At 47.0% G+C, this 14556-nt stretch overlaps 4 protein-coding genes across 4 annotated transcripts; 2 read left to right on the top strand and 2 right to left on the bottom strand.

Annotated features, from left to right (window-relative positions):
- Nucleotides 1-380: 380 nt before the first annotated feature.
- DFL_004168 (uncharacterized protein) lies at nucleotides 381-1511 on the bottom strand (the record flags this gene model as incomplete). Its single annotated transcript, XM_067633217.1, has 1 exon — nucleotides 381-1511. One exon carries the CDS (start codon nucleotides 1509-1511, stop codon nucleotides 381-383), a length of 1131 nt encoding a protein of 376 aa, XP_067491408.1.
- Nucleotides 1512-2266: 755 nt separating this feature from the next.
- On the top strand, nucleotides 2267-4602 carry DFL_004167 (uncharacterized protein; the record flags this gene model as incomplete). Its single annotated transcript, XM_067633216.1, has 2 exons — nucleotides 2267-2709; nucleotides 2781-4602. 2 exons carry the CDS (start codon nucleotides 2267-2269, stop codon nucleotides 4600-4602), a joined length of 2265 nt encoding a protein of 754 aa, XP_067491407.1.
- Nucleotides 4603-5017: 415 nt separating this feature from the next.
- On the bottom strand, nucleotides 5018-5572 carry DFL_004166 (uncharacterized protein; the record flags this gene model as incomplete). The annotated part of the gene is made up of 1 exon (XM_067633215.1): nucleotides 5018-5572. One exon carries the CDS (start codon nucleotides 5570-5572, stop codon nucleotides 5018-5020), a length of 555 nt encoding a protein of 184 aa, XP_067491406.1.
- Nucleotides 5573-5994: 422 nt separating this feature from the next.
- On the top strand, nucleotides 5995-7250 carry DFL_004165 (uncharacterized protein; the record flags this gene model as incomplete). The annotated part of the gene is made up of 4 exons (XM_067633214.1): nucleotides 5995-6309; nucleotides 6370-6856; nucleotides 6918-7065; nucleotides 7124-7250. The coding sequence occupies 4 exons, from the start codon at nucleotides 5995-5997 to the stop codon at nucleotides 7248-7250; spliced, it is 1077 nt and encodes a 358-aa protein (XP_067491405.1).
- Nucleotides 7251-14556: the final 7306 nt, after the last annotated feature.

The raw sequence follows: 14556 nt of genomic DNA, 5'->3' as shown, positions 1-14556 counted from the left end.
AAATGCCCAAGTTTCTTCACCGGTTCTTCCTTCGGGGGACAGCCGTCCTTACCTTGCTTTCCACGTTCGCAACCCCGCGTTTGATTTAGAAAGTCGCCGGGAAAATGAAAGGAGAGCAGCTTCTGAATCGGATGGCGAGATATTACTGGGTTTCACTGGGTAATTATTGTGGCACCTGCAAGCGGGGTCCAGGGTTATAATACAGCGTACGCTTTTTGTGGGTTTGGGGAATTGGTGTTTCATACGTATGCGTACTTGGTCATAGTAACCCGTAATGCCTTCTGGGATAGAAACGGGCTAGGATCTCCTCACTTGGTTGTCCCGATAGTAAGATTCCGTATGTACAAATTTCAGAAATCGAACCGATGCCTTTTTCTAATTTAAACATGCAGTCCATGCCCCTGGGGTGGAAACATATAGTCCGGAGAAGTCAGCAAACCCCATTCCAACTGTGCGGCCATCTCGCCGGACTTGGTCGTCATCCACCCGTTATCCATTTTAACAATAGTGTCTCCGTCCTCGTCGCCATCATAAAAAAGCCCATTCCCGGCCACGATCTCTTCGTAAACATCCCAATTTGCAAGCCTTTCGGGGCTAACCATCTCGGCGACCAAGCTTTCACGAAGCCATTTTTCCTTCGGTCTCCAGGCGTTTTCGAAGGCTTTTGCCTCTTTGAGGTTTAACCAGATCAAGATACTGCTGATGTATCGAAAGTAGCAGTAACGAAGGTCCGGACGGAAGGATGATTTGAATTCCAGAACGGTGTTGTGGATATCGGCGTAGAGGAGGTCCATGTCTTCGACTCTGCAGTGGGAGTTGTACGGTTTCATCAAGACGAGTTTGAGTTTTATCCCCGGATTTGGAGAATCTCCTTCCGCTTTGATCGATTCCTTCGTATCCCGGTTATCGAGCAATGAAGTTTGCCCTTCGAGACTTAATTCCTTCCAAGCTTTACTCCCGACTCGGACGGTTTTCGCACCACTTCTAAAGGCCGGACCCGTCAAATCATTCTTGCTACTTTCCTCCACAGGGATGATAGAAAAGTCACCGGAAATAACAAGATCCGCGATACATTTCGCCATAATCATTCCGTTTGCCAAGGAATCGAAATGGTATTCTCCAGGTTTCGTGTTTCCGAAGAGATAGCCGATTGCTTCGGAGTAGTAATCATTCGGATTGATGATGTGGAAGTGTTTGATGAGAGGTGTTGGAAGGTATCGTTTGAAGACTGGACACCAGATGTAGCCTGATCCGTCGGGTTTCGAGGCTGAGTAGGCTGTTGTTAAGGCATTTTGGAAGGCGATGGCCTTTTCGTGGGTTGTTTCCTGCGATTGGCGTATGAGTGATAACAATGCCGTCGGTTGAGGTGGCGGTGACGGTGGGGCATTGATAGGTGAGAATCTCAGGGGGCCTAGTGTCGGCGAGGAGGTGACCGAGGAAGTACGCCTCGGAGGGGTACTCGGCCCTGCACCGAAGATGTGGGAGAAGGTAATCTTCGGAGGAGTGGACATGATGGTAGAGTGTGATTTTGTAGAGACTCCTACCAAGGGATGTTTGGAGGTGTGGCTGAGGATTGATAAAGGTGAAGACGTCGTCTTGGAGATTAAATAAATGAATGAATGCCAGTACTTACGGCATCCTCACTCTTAGTTACCTGCTACGTGGGGGATTTATAGCGGAGGGGTGAACGCTCTGCGAGCGTCTTGTGACTTGTTTAATATTATATTGAATAGTTATTAACCGGGCTTCGAGGTTTCCGTGAGAGAGTGTGTAACGTTACGTGGTTTCAACATGGCTGTTGCTGGACTTCCGCATTGTTACTTCTTATATACAAGCCATGTGCTTAGCTTTTTGTAGGCACTGGGGGTAGCCCTGGGTAGAAATAGCGAAGCTTTGGAGGGTATGAATTCTTACTACCAGCGACCTATGACCCATTGTAAATTGCAAATTTAAAATAATTCCGCTTTCTAGCGTATTATGACGTAAAAATGAGAAGATCGAAGAGAAACTTAGCAATCTGTTGCACTTTTTGCGTTGTCGGTGCCTCGGAGGCATCGACGTACTGGAGCCGAGGCTATTTCCGGATCCGAATGAGCCTTAGCAGAAATTTTGGGTTTTGCGCAGAACGCGAACCGTTGCTAGGCAGACCGCTTAACGCGACCTTTCGTCGAATAACAAACCTGCAGGGTCGATCCTGAAGACAACGACAATGCTCTAAAGCTCACCTCTAAAAAGCTGTGATGACAGCTGGGCTCTGATGACCATAATGTCAATCCGCAAGACGAACGCAACGGGCGTGGCAAGCCCGCCGTCTTCGCCTTCGAAACGGGATTCCAAACGTGCGCGGATATTCTTTGGTGACAATAACAATACCGCTCCGGAAGACAATGATACCCAGAATATCCGTTTCTCACCACCCCGCATGCCGGGTCTTACGGAGTCATCTTCGGGATCGAATGATGAACCACCTCCGTCACAATTAGACCAAGACGGCGAATTCACGGGTCTTGAAAGCTCACTACCGCAGTTGACGGATTATGAAGCCATCACCCGTGAGGAAAACTCCGGACCCAGGAGGTCGAGTATTTATGTCGATGCGTTTAATTTGGCGTTGGATACTGTGTTAGATGAGGAAGGGTATCTTTTTGATGAGCGAGAACATGAGGTTTTTGGAAGGTACAGGAGGTTGGACTATGAAGCGCAGTATTTGTGTGTTTCCCCTCTTATTCTTTATGGTGGTGTGGAAATCGGTTCTAATGGGGGGGAGGGGGGGGGGTTAGATACGTCAGGCTTTTCCTACGCAAGACGAGTGCGTGGTTCCGGGTGAGAAAGCTGGGCTACTTTTACGATATCAAAGATATGCCGACCGCCTGCGCGGCACTCCAATCCCAGGATGTCGGATTCGCACAAGACGAATCCGAAATCACAAGTATCGACGAAGCAGCATCGATGCTTACGGTCGAAGAGCTCAAAACGATAACCAAAGAAGCCAAAGTCGCCGGGGGGAATAAAACACAATTGATAGCCGCCCTCCGACGGAGCTGTGCGAATCAGGGAAGCCTCAACATACGAGGACAATTACGAATTAACAACAACGATAACGGACAAAGTCGGTACGGAACCATTAGGACCAAAGCGGTTGTTGACAAGATGTTGGGCATCGCGGGACCTTGTATCCGACTTACGGAGTCTGTTGCTACGTTATTCGGACGTGTGCACCTCGTCTTCTACCGTTCGACGGAATGGACCGAAAAGTCTTTAACAACCTTAATCCTCGCGCGAATCATGAAGCGAAATTTCCCTTCATACTTCGTCTGCCGAACATCCAACATCTTCCCGACCCGGGAAGCGCTAATCGACTTCGAACACGCCATAAAACTCCAAAGCGAAGTCGATAACATTCTCGAAAACGGAGTCCCTACGAAAGACGACCTCCTCAAGATCGTAGAAATAATGGAATCCATATACGGCCGTTGGGAAAGATACTGCGAAGATGGGAAAAACAAAGATGACTTTGAAGAAATATACCTTCGAAGGTTTTCGGCCGGTTGGGTTTATACCAGAATTGTTCACAAGGGGGTTTATGCCATCTCGCGACATAAAGATTACGAACGAGAAAGAACGATATTGTTGGCGCTTTTGTCGCAGAGGTTGTATCATCCGTCGAGAAGGGGCGCGTGGTATCAACGGTTGGCGTTAATCGAAGAACATTACTTTCATGATGCTTCTTCGGCGAATAGCAAACGGCTTTGGTTGCGGACGGCGTTGAATACTTGTGAGAAGGGGTTGGAAGATCCGGATACGCACGTTATTTATCATTATGACCTTCAAAAGCGGATTACAAAATTGGAGAAAAAGTTGAATATTGCCATGCGGTTGCAGCATGTTTGGGTGTGGACGTTGAAGAAACCAACGACGAGGAGTATTACCGGACGAAGAATTCAAAACGACGATGAATCACCACCGAAGCCCGGACAGAAGACCGTATGGAAGCTGGACTCTGGAGCGGAAGGAAGCGTGGAGGAGATGTGTTTGGAACGATATCGATCCGAAGGATGGAAAGGGTTCCATTGCGAAGGTGGGATTATCAAAACAATCTTTGCGTACTTGATGTACGATATATTGTTCCTACCTCTCCCCAACATCTTCCAAACGGAGTTCCAAACTTGCCCGTTGGATCTGCACACGGACTCCTTCTACGTCTGCCGGATGAGCGAGATCAACCATCGACTGATGGAAATCTCAAACGGAGAAGGCGTAAGGATAGTAAGAGAAATATGGAAGAAAGAGGCGGAGAGGCAAACTTGTGTTATCGGACTGGATTGGAAGTTTGAGATCAATGAGGTTTGTGAGGTTGTGGAGTGCCTGGGAGGGGAAACGTTGAGTGTGATTTGCAAGGTGCTGTGTCAGGAGTATCAACAGAGAAGCAGCGGGATGCCGGATCTGTTCCTTTGGGATTATGATAAAAAAAGGGCAAAGTTTGTGGAGGTGAAGAGTGAGAACGATCGGTTGAGCGATACGCAAAGGGTTTGGATCGATGTGCTCACCGGAGCGGGTGTCGAGACCGAGCTTTGCCATGCTGTTAATGGGGAGAAGGGTTAGAGACATCTTCATATGCATTATGAAATTAGATACATCAGCGATATTGATACATGGCGTTTTTGGCGCATTGCCTTTACCTACGACATGTTCGGATAATACAAGATGGAATAGAAACATTGGTGACAATCAGCACTAGAGTTTATTGGCGTTCTAGTTACAAGATTAAAAAAATATCATCACGATCGTGTCGTGAGAATGGAAATTGATACTTGACCTCCAGTGAAAACCTTAAAACGCCGGTAACCCTCCATTCGCACGCGCTGCCCAGAATCCAAGTCGTAGAGAGATAGTTAAGTGTACATGGTATCCGATAAATGGTGAAAACAGCCGTCTGTTGAACGAACTGGTGTAATGTTGTACGTGGGCCGTATTCTATGATCCTTCCGGGTTCAACCGGAAGGGCCTCAACCCTGCTCTATTTGTCGCTGTTCTGGCCGGAAAATGATATCCTGACCCTTTTCGGCCCCGGTGTTTCGATCTCCGAATGGCTTTCCGAGTCATCGTCCGCAGCACCGCCCTTACGCTTCTTCTTAAGCGCACTGGCCGACTTCTTCAGCAAAGCACTGTTGCTCCCGCCCTTGGGGAAGTTGGGTGTCGATGACGAAGTAGCCGATTCCGGTGGCACACTGCCCGATGGAGTCCCGCCGTTACTCCCTTCCTCGCGACCCTTCATATAGCTATAACTGCTGCTCGAGAAGATTCGGTCTTGGTCGGTAATGTTCGCCCGTCGACGGGCAACGGTACCTTTGATGTAGTTGTCGAACCCACGGACGATGTTTCCATTCTGGGTTTCCTCGAGATATGTGGTTTCGTACTTGTAAATATGGTCTTCGAGCGTCTCGAGGAGTTTATCGGAGTGCTTCTTTTTAGCGATGAGGTCCCGTAGCTGCTTCCGCAGGGTTTCGTATTGGTCTCTGGATGCCGCTGAGGCCATTGGACCGGGGTTAGAAGGCGTGCCGACGGCGCCCATGACTTTGAGATCGAGGCTCCTGGGCTGGCGGTGAAGTCGAACGAGGGTGGCTATGTCGGCGCGATGATGAAAAGTTTGGAAACGAGGTGGAGGTTGGAAGGAGCAGTTGCAAGCGAGGGAAGCATTCTCGAACAAACATATTTTCCCCCAATCAACCAGGCCAGTGCATCATCCACATTCCTTTTCAACCTCTCCTTTCCCTACCCAGACGTCATAACGATTCCCGCCCGGACCCGACACCGTGGTTTTCTCGATCGCTGATAGCGGAGGACTCCCGAAAAGTGTGAAGCTTGGTTTTTTTTTTTTTGCGAAGACACCTTGGCTCATTTGAAGGAAAGAACGAAGAAAAGTCGGAAGGGACCCTGTTATCCTCCGACGGCGCCACAGCCAGCTGGTCTGGCAATCTCCCGACGACGCTCAACATGCCTTCGAGCTCTCCTTTGCCCAGGAACAGATCATCGCAGATATCCAGCGGTTACTCTTCGACGAAATCCAGAGAAAGTCATGGTTCTTCGAGACCGGGGGTCGACAGCCTGTCGGCCCAGACTTCTGTTAGCAGCAGAACTACCATCACGACTCCTCTGACGAACCCAGGGACTCCCAGTCGTCTTCATCATGGATCGAATCACCCTATCGCTCTACTCCTGGGTCGAGAGCCAGCGAATATCTCCCAGGCGCTAAAGGAACTACGGTATTTAATTTTGACGGAGGGTATACCGGCCGATACGGATGGAATGGTATGCTAGTGGTGGTTATCTTCGATTTTTTGGGAACTACCTCGCTAATTAACGTAACAGTCTGCATTCCGGATATATATCTGGTCCATACTCCTGGGTGTCGAACCTCTCTCCGCCTCGCAATACCTCAGACTTGTCCATAAAGGTCCATCCCAGTCATACTCCAAAATCCGTGACGACACCTTCAGAACCCTAGCCACCGATCCTCTCTTCCACCGAAAAGTCTCGGAGGCATCTTTAACCCGACTCTTGAACTGTTATGTTCTTTCCCGTGAATCTGCGACGAGGAATAGAGATACCAGTCACTATGTACAAGGCATGAACGTCATCGCTGCGCCGTTCATGTATGCTGCCCGAAGTGAGCATGAAGCGTTTGCGCTTTTTCAGGCGTTTTTGGTACAGGAGTGCCCGGCGTATACAAGGCCGACGCTTGATGGTGTTCATAGAGGTCTTAAACTTGTCGATTCGGTATTAGAGGCCGTGGATGAAGAACTCTTTAGCTACTTGGAAGGAAAGGGACTGTTGGCGAAGTTATATGCTTTCCCTTGTAAGTTCTACAGGTTGGAATTCGATTCGTTACTGAACATGTACTAACGTTGCCAAACCAGCGGTCATGACTTTCTCAGCGTGCACTCCTCCGTTGCCCGAGGTCTGCGTCCTATGGGACTTCTTGATTGCGTATGGACCCTACTTGAACATCATCTGCGTCGTTGCGCAGGTACTCATGATGAAAGACGAGTTGATGGAGATGCAAAGGTACTTGACTATCCTCCACCGTCGCTTTATCGAAGGGATCGAAACTAACAGATCACAGTCCTATGAAACATCTCCGCCAATTCCCACCACTCAAAGCTCGTGAAGTTATCAACTCCGTCATGAAACTGATACCACAGCTCTCCGAAAGTTTGTTCCAAGAGATCGTGGATCACGCAAAGCTTTAAACCAGATCGATGACAAAAAACGGATCTTCGCTTCTCAATCGTATATATATTCACCTTCCTTGGCATTTTTATTCCCCCGGTTCTATTTTGGTTCAGCGAGCGACATTTACTACACACACACAAAAAAAAGCTAACACATACCCCACAAAGTTTATCATTTTGTTTTGCGACTTACGAATGTACTATAGATCAGTCTTTCCTGTTCCTGTTCGTTTGGCATAGAAGGGCGTTCTTTTTCCTCTTTTACTTTACCTATGCGGTTTTCGGAACTCTTGGGGAGGGCAGGGCATGCACGATGGGAGTTGGAAAAGTAATGGTTCTAGTTCGTTGGAACTTCTCTTTTGTTTTTTTCTTAGTTACGATTTTGATGAGCTCTTTTCTTTGTCTTTTCGCACGATACTATATACACTAATGAATCATCCTTACTATTTCCCCGGATTTTACTCGAAGGAGGGTGTTCGGTTTACATGTGGTCGTTGTAGCTGTGTCGTATTCGCTGAAAGCCGAAAATGTCGAGCGTCGACGGACCGCGGAGTTAACAGCGAGATTTTGTCGTCTACGGGTATATTCTACGATCAGATGTTAGAAAGAGAAAGAGAAAGATTCAAAAGGCAGTGGCAGTAAAAAAAAATACCGGGACCGGTAGATCCGGACTAAAAATGTTGAACGGTCATGGCATATGTTGAGTTTCGCGAAAGCCAAAGATGGACCGACGGCTCACAGCCGTAGCGAGTATGCGTAGAATCGACCACATGGTTTACAAGCTCATGGGCTCCTTACGTTGCATCTGGCATCCTGCAAGTTCGACATGACATCTGCAAAAAAGGTATGCGTATACCCCAGAAACTGGGCAGTGTCAAAATCTCACCAGCCGTGCCGGGTGAAAGGGGATCATCCCATAGGGATCATTGAGATATCGTCATGCATGTAGGAGGGTGGCTTGAATTCGTACGATGGGAATATATTAATTACGTGCGTATTTTCACGTGTAGAACTCACTTGGGTGTCTTTTTTCATCCACTTCGAAGGAAGTCATTTGAAATACACCGTAGGCTGCCGGTTCTGAAAATATTCGTGGGGAGGCTGGGAATATCTCTTTAATCTATGGACGGAGCTTGTGACGCTTTACGTTGTTTTCGTGGATTTGAAATACAAGAGTAAGGTAGAGGAAGTTCGAGATGAAGTATTTTATATCATGTGATTGATCAACATAATGCGGCCTCGTAAGTCTGAGGCCGTCGGCACAGAAGTACTGACAGGCATAATGGCCAATCTAGACGTCCTTTTGTGAAAGTAATATGCATGAGAGGAACAAAAAATTACGTTACGAAGAGCCCGAGCTCAAGATTGAATTGAAATCCTGTTGGGGAGGGCTTGGCTTACGAGACCGAAAGGATCTTCGAATATAATCCACTCAATATATGAAAATGAAAAAAGGTGATGGATACTTAATAATGAAATCCGGGTAAGTGAATCTGCGATCCCGTCTGTCCAATAAATGTCATGTTTGTTTTCGGTTTCGAGTAGCGTGCAGGCGTATATGCATGCGCATGGATCCCAAAAATGTGAAAAGCTTTCGAAGACAGATCTAATCAATTCAATCTGAGTGGAAGTTAAGTTTCCCGACGGCAACCATGGTGCGACAGTCTGGTTTACGGTATAACTAGATGTCAAAGTTGTGGTCGTGCGTAACAATTATTGAGTGGCTTTTCGAGATATCAAAAGGATGATATATCATGTGAGAGATTGGACGCAGAATCCATGGCATCGAAAACTCGAATTCGTCTAATGTTATTCCTCGTGCAACTGCCGTGCCATGTCCTGCATGAAAATTGCGAAAGAAGTCCCAGGTGATACCACGGAACAGAAGCTGCAGAGGGCTCGAGGGTAGAATGTGTTCACCAGGGCGTGATTCCCCCAGGTTTCTAGACCAGTATACCCCGCATCTCCAGTTTCTCTTCAGCGTGCTATTACAGGCTTGTTCCCTTCACCTTCCCGCTATTTCGGAACCACCAATCTGGGTTTCTCTACAGATTTCGAGTGATACGCCTTACAGCTGGGGTCGATCGTTTCTCATGGGTTAGAGCATGCTGGAAGCTGGAAGATTGCACGATCGTACGATATCACAAAAAAAGAGCCAGGGAAGGAAAAACAAAAAATGAGAAACCTGGAGTAAGATATGCGGAGGCGGCATAGAGCGGAAACCGAGAAAGCCACCATTGTTGGGAAAATGTGGAGAACGTTCCCCAAAACCACTCTCTTTCTGGCAGAAAATCGAAGGGTTTTTCTGGCTTGTGAATATATGTCGAGTTTTGAAATGAAATGCTAAGCTTCAAGATTGGTAAGATAACCGAGGGAGCCTCAGGTTTCTTATATGTTTTTCCAGCATGTGAGTCTGTGCGCAAATAGGGTGACTGTTGGGGTTAATCGTTAGTCTCGTTTTTATGCGGGAACGGAACGGAGAGAGGGGGAAATGGGTAAAGTCGTGAGATTGCATATTTCTTGTCTGTTATGGTCAGACCGAGTACGAGGCGGAAGAGGCAAATATCTTAGTGATACGAAGTATCTTTGAGGTATTTGGGGAAGTACTGGTTAAAGTGTGTGATTTCGTGAGCTTTGCGGTCAGGGCGCTCGCTCGCCAGTTAGTCCACTAGCGTGGTGTGTCTGCAGGTCGAGTTTTACACCATGCAATTCGGATTTCAAGCTCGAAACACCAAAAGAATCACAGACAAAGCTCGAGCATGATGCATCACCTGCGCTAGCTTCCCGTCAAAAAATATGAGTTAAACCCCAAGGTACCTACCCCGCGAAGGTTCAATCACGTTGTCGAATCCGGGGATGAAGAAGTACCGGTACTTTTGCAATTCTTCTGCACAGGGCCGCTTCGATTTCAAATTCTTGTTATAAATCGATTTTTATAAAAGATCGTTTATAACGGCTTAGGTGTTTCGCCTCAACAAGCACAGGCTTCTAGGTGGTAGAAAACGTGGTATCCGTGATACCCGTTGCACGGTATGGCGTCCAGTCAAAACGGATTGCTTTTGTAAACGTTTCACATGTGTGTGGATCTGAGACTCGACGATATACTCAGGTTATCATTCAGATGAGTTTTGAAGACGGTCATATGGCAAGCTTTCGGAGGGAAACAAACGGGTAGATATCTAGCTGTTTCTTTGAGTTTACCAGATACATGTCTGCCTCGACATGTATCGAACGATCGATATGTAGATATCGTACGATTTATTAAAATTAGATTATACAATATAGTTTACACAGTAGACGGGCCAGCTATAGATGGCTGTTTTGGAAATGAGATAAAGTATCAGGTGATATCAACATCATCCAATCCAGGCGGCCGTTAACTGCCTGGAGAATGGGGCTAGCAGCGAACGTTAAACTATTAAAATGTGGTTGGCCGTTAGTTCGCAATCGCGAGATTGAACGTGCTTATTCCCCGGCTTGTCAACGTCTTCACCTCGGTGGGGAAAGCCACTCCGAAGACTTTCGATGGCCAGTTCTCGAAACTGTCCAAGGTTATTCCGGTCTTTGTAATGGAAAATTGACAAGATAGCCCTTGTCGACGAATCTGAATCAGGAGGAGGCTTCGACAACGCAGAAAATTCAACATCTGGGGGCCAAATACGGGTGGAAAATGAAAGAATAAGCAGGCTCCTTGCCCGCAAATTTGCAAAAAATTGATAAACACAATCTTTGCATATCAGTGGCAATTTTCTTTCTGTGTTACAATAAGATATGGCCCAGGATTTTTTTTTTTTTGCGGTGAGAGCATTCACTTGGAAAAGGTTGCAGTCGCAGTTAATAAGCAAGGTTACATAATGACATGAGCGGTCGGGACTAGTGGGCTCTTTTCTTACTCTCTACCATTGGCAGAAAATTTTAATTCGCTCGAGTTGTCTCGCAGGTCCCTTCCCGTGCGGTGCATGCTCCGACATTGGGGTTCAGGGTGGGGTCTAGAGTTGATCGGATTGACTTCAGGTGCCTTTGCTGATTTGAATATCACGGTTTCCCCTGCATGCATGTAGAATCTTTCCGGGGTCCTGTGTCGACGGGGAGCAAAACATTCCCCTCGTTCGACAGTTTTATTGATTGATTTCATGTACGAAGAAAACCCTGGAAGAGTTTGGCAGTTTAGGCAGCCGGTGTTCAATTTAGTATCCGCAGATCCAATATTATGGAATCTTCCTCTTCTACATCGGGTGATTGACTTTGTGGATATAATGACGACAAACTGGAAACCCCCCTTCCCAGCATCAGGGCTATCGGTGAATTCTGCCGTTTGGATACAAACACCTGGAGGTTTAGATATGATAGTCTTGGTCATATACAGTATAAGGAATATCGACCGACTTTTGGACCGATATGAAGCCAAAACTAATAGATTAATAATCCTTTGCCATAACTATGATCCCCAACAGGCACTAGCAAGCGCTTAGACTGTTGCGATTGCGATCTCAATATACGACGGAGTATATTTCTGGCGACGGAAAACGTGACAACTATCAACGTCTGACAAAACGTGTAGCACTGCCCTAGATCGATATACCCCACTATCGGATACGCAGGGAGCCCAAGCACCAAACCAGGATCCCTAGTTACACATACATGTTCCCGAAGTGCTGTGTTGGCAAATCCTATAAAGAAAGTTTCTATAGTGGTAGGATTTTGGCGGAGAAAGTTATTCCAAAGGCTATTCACCATTTAAGCCGCCTATATGGATGTCACAAAAATCAGCTAGCGGGTTGACAATGAGGTTATTCCGTGTCTTCGAAATAGAGGTCGCCCCGCATCACCTCCAGTTTACTCCATACAGAGTACGAACAAACGGTGGATCCGGCATAGCGGCAGCCCAGAGACATTATAGTTCTGCGTCTATAGGGCCCCATGCACCACACCTTGTCAAGACTGCAGGTTTTTCAATTTTATACGCTCCCTGTCCATAATGCCTTTCATTTCCGTGGCATCCCAGCGAAATGTCAATGTCATAATTCCGGAAAGGAACGAATGGACGTAATATCGAGCGAGTGAAATGAAGCGGCAGTATGGAGCGGCAGCACGGAGCATACGATCACGGCTGTTATGGATAAGCTGTGAGATTTACAGTGCATACGAACAACTTCGCTACCGATATCTTGTCTTCCGTGTAATCCTTCCCGGGATAACCTTATTTACCAGGTCAAAAACATCAGGCCTTTGCGTATCGTCGGGCACAACTCGGCGACCTTGCGATCGCTACTCGGATCATACTTTATTTTTCAGCTCAATTGACGACTGGATGTTCTGTGGCTTCAGCAAGAAAGAGCTGGAAACACATTATTTTAGCACTCATCAGAACAAAATTAAAAAATAAAATAAAAATAATAATTAAAAAATTGAATGATGAATATCGAAACTTGTGGCTTCTGCTGCCACGGCTCGGCAGGCATCGACGTGTGATTTGCACTACATAGACTGTAACAATTGTCAGACTTGGAGGACTCCGTAGGCCTGAGCGCAACAAGCAATATTTATACGCACAACGTGTTTGAGGGAAGCGTTGCGTATGCGGTGGCGTTCTTATGGTTATCAGCGTGCCCGGTAATTTCGGGCTAAATTCTATCAGTCTCTCATCGCTTCGGAGCAAAGAGCCAGAAACGTCGAAGAGGGGTTCTCGCCCGTTCGTTCGGGTCACTTTTTCGATCAGGATTTTGATGGAGGTGTAAAAGTTTGTTACGAGCACGGTTCTGTTTCAAATTGTTCTGGAATCTTGCTTGAAACTTCAGGCTAAAGACGAGTCTTGGTGGAAAATCAATCTGGTGGAAAAACTGCCGACCAAGAATGATAATTATAGTTTGCTGCACATATGAACTAAAAATTCAGGATCGGAGTATTAAATACTAGTGACTAAAGATACTTTTAATCAAAACTGACACTTGAGCCGTTTCGGTGCCATCCGATGATGTAAAAACCCTAATAGGACAGCCCAGCCAGCGGTCGCAATAACAGCCAGTGGTAACCCTAAGCTTCGGTGTTGACATTGTTGCCATCAGACATGATCCTGGAAAAACTGTTGCGTTGCACGTCATGTCCATCGATCAAGGGATTTCAGTCAGAAAGAAAAAAAAATAAAAAATAAAAAATAAAAATAAAAATAAGAATAAGAATGTTGAGGTACTCGGCTGACTCGGAAGCAGCTTAGTAGTTTTTATAAAATCTCGGGAATGTAGCTTCCCGCCGTTCTGCTTACTCGCTGCGATGCGATGTCATTTGTTAGCGGATGTCTTGCGGTGGCTGTTGGTTATTGGACAACTAGTGTCTTCTGGTTCCTGATTCGGTGGCCACCTCCGACCCCATCGACCTTGATGGCCCACATTTCCCCTGCATTGAAGGTTTGCTGGGATTCTAGGATTCGATTTGCCATGCCCCTTCAATACGGGTAAATCTCACTGGCTATTGAAAGTTTGTTCCGCTGCAGCTTAATTTCGTCGCACATCAGCAAAGAACTCTAATGATACATACTAAGTCCAGTCAACCAGAACGCTGACGCAACTGATGCGCCATTGCATTGTCGAGTATTTTTGGTGAAAAGCTTGGAAAACGGCTCCAGCTGAAGAACATCCCGAGCCAAGAGACTGCGCAGCAGAGTTGCCCAATTGTGATACTTCTCGTGCTTAAATCAGAACTCTTGACATATCAATGCTGTGTCAGCATTGTAAGGGAATGAATCCTCCAGGATGCATTTCCAAGAGTAACGGCGACGTTATCGGCTGTGTTCTGAGAGCGGAAGGTCCCCAAGGTGCGCCGTGGGAGCTGTCTTGTGTGGAGTTTCTCGACTCGGCAATAGCGAATCCTCAAGGCCCAGGGGTGTTTCGCTGTTATTCTGGGCAAGGCGACACAATGCACCGCGCTGCACAGACCAGAACATGCAGAGACGATACCGAAAATCCTGTTCCCGATATCGAAACCGTCCCACACAAGGCACCCGTACTAAGCCCATTGAACAATTGAGGAAGCTCGGTATGCATACGAGCGCTGTGCCATCACAATGACCAGAACTCGCGTGCCTTTTTTGCTGCTGAACGAAGGCCGTTCAGCTGTCATGCTGGCGGGTAACTTTCGACCAGTCAGATGGCAAGCAAGCGACCTCATTAGCCCGCCGCTAGCCAATCATAACGGCAGAGTTATACGGCACTCCCAAAGGGGTATGGGGGATTGGTAGCTGGATACGCCGTTCCTCAATGGGAAAGGCACTGGCGGACCAAGAATCCCACAGCTAAGGACAGTGCATGCGCAAAGAATCCGGACATGG

The sequence above is a fragment of the Arthrobotrys flagrans genome, assembly GCF_004000055.1.
Source record: "Arthrobotrys flagrans strain CBS H-5679 chromosome Unknown unitig_0, whole genome shotgun sequence".
NCBI classification, from domain to species: Eukaryota; Fungi; Ascomycota; class Orbiliomycetes; order Orbiliales; family Orbiliaceae; genus Arthrobotrys; species Arthrobotrys flagrans.
The sequence above is the reverse complement of the archived record's forward strand: the minus strand, read 5'-3'. Positions and strand labels throughout refer to the sequence as shown.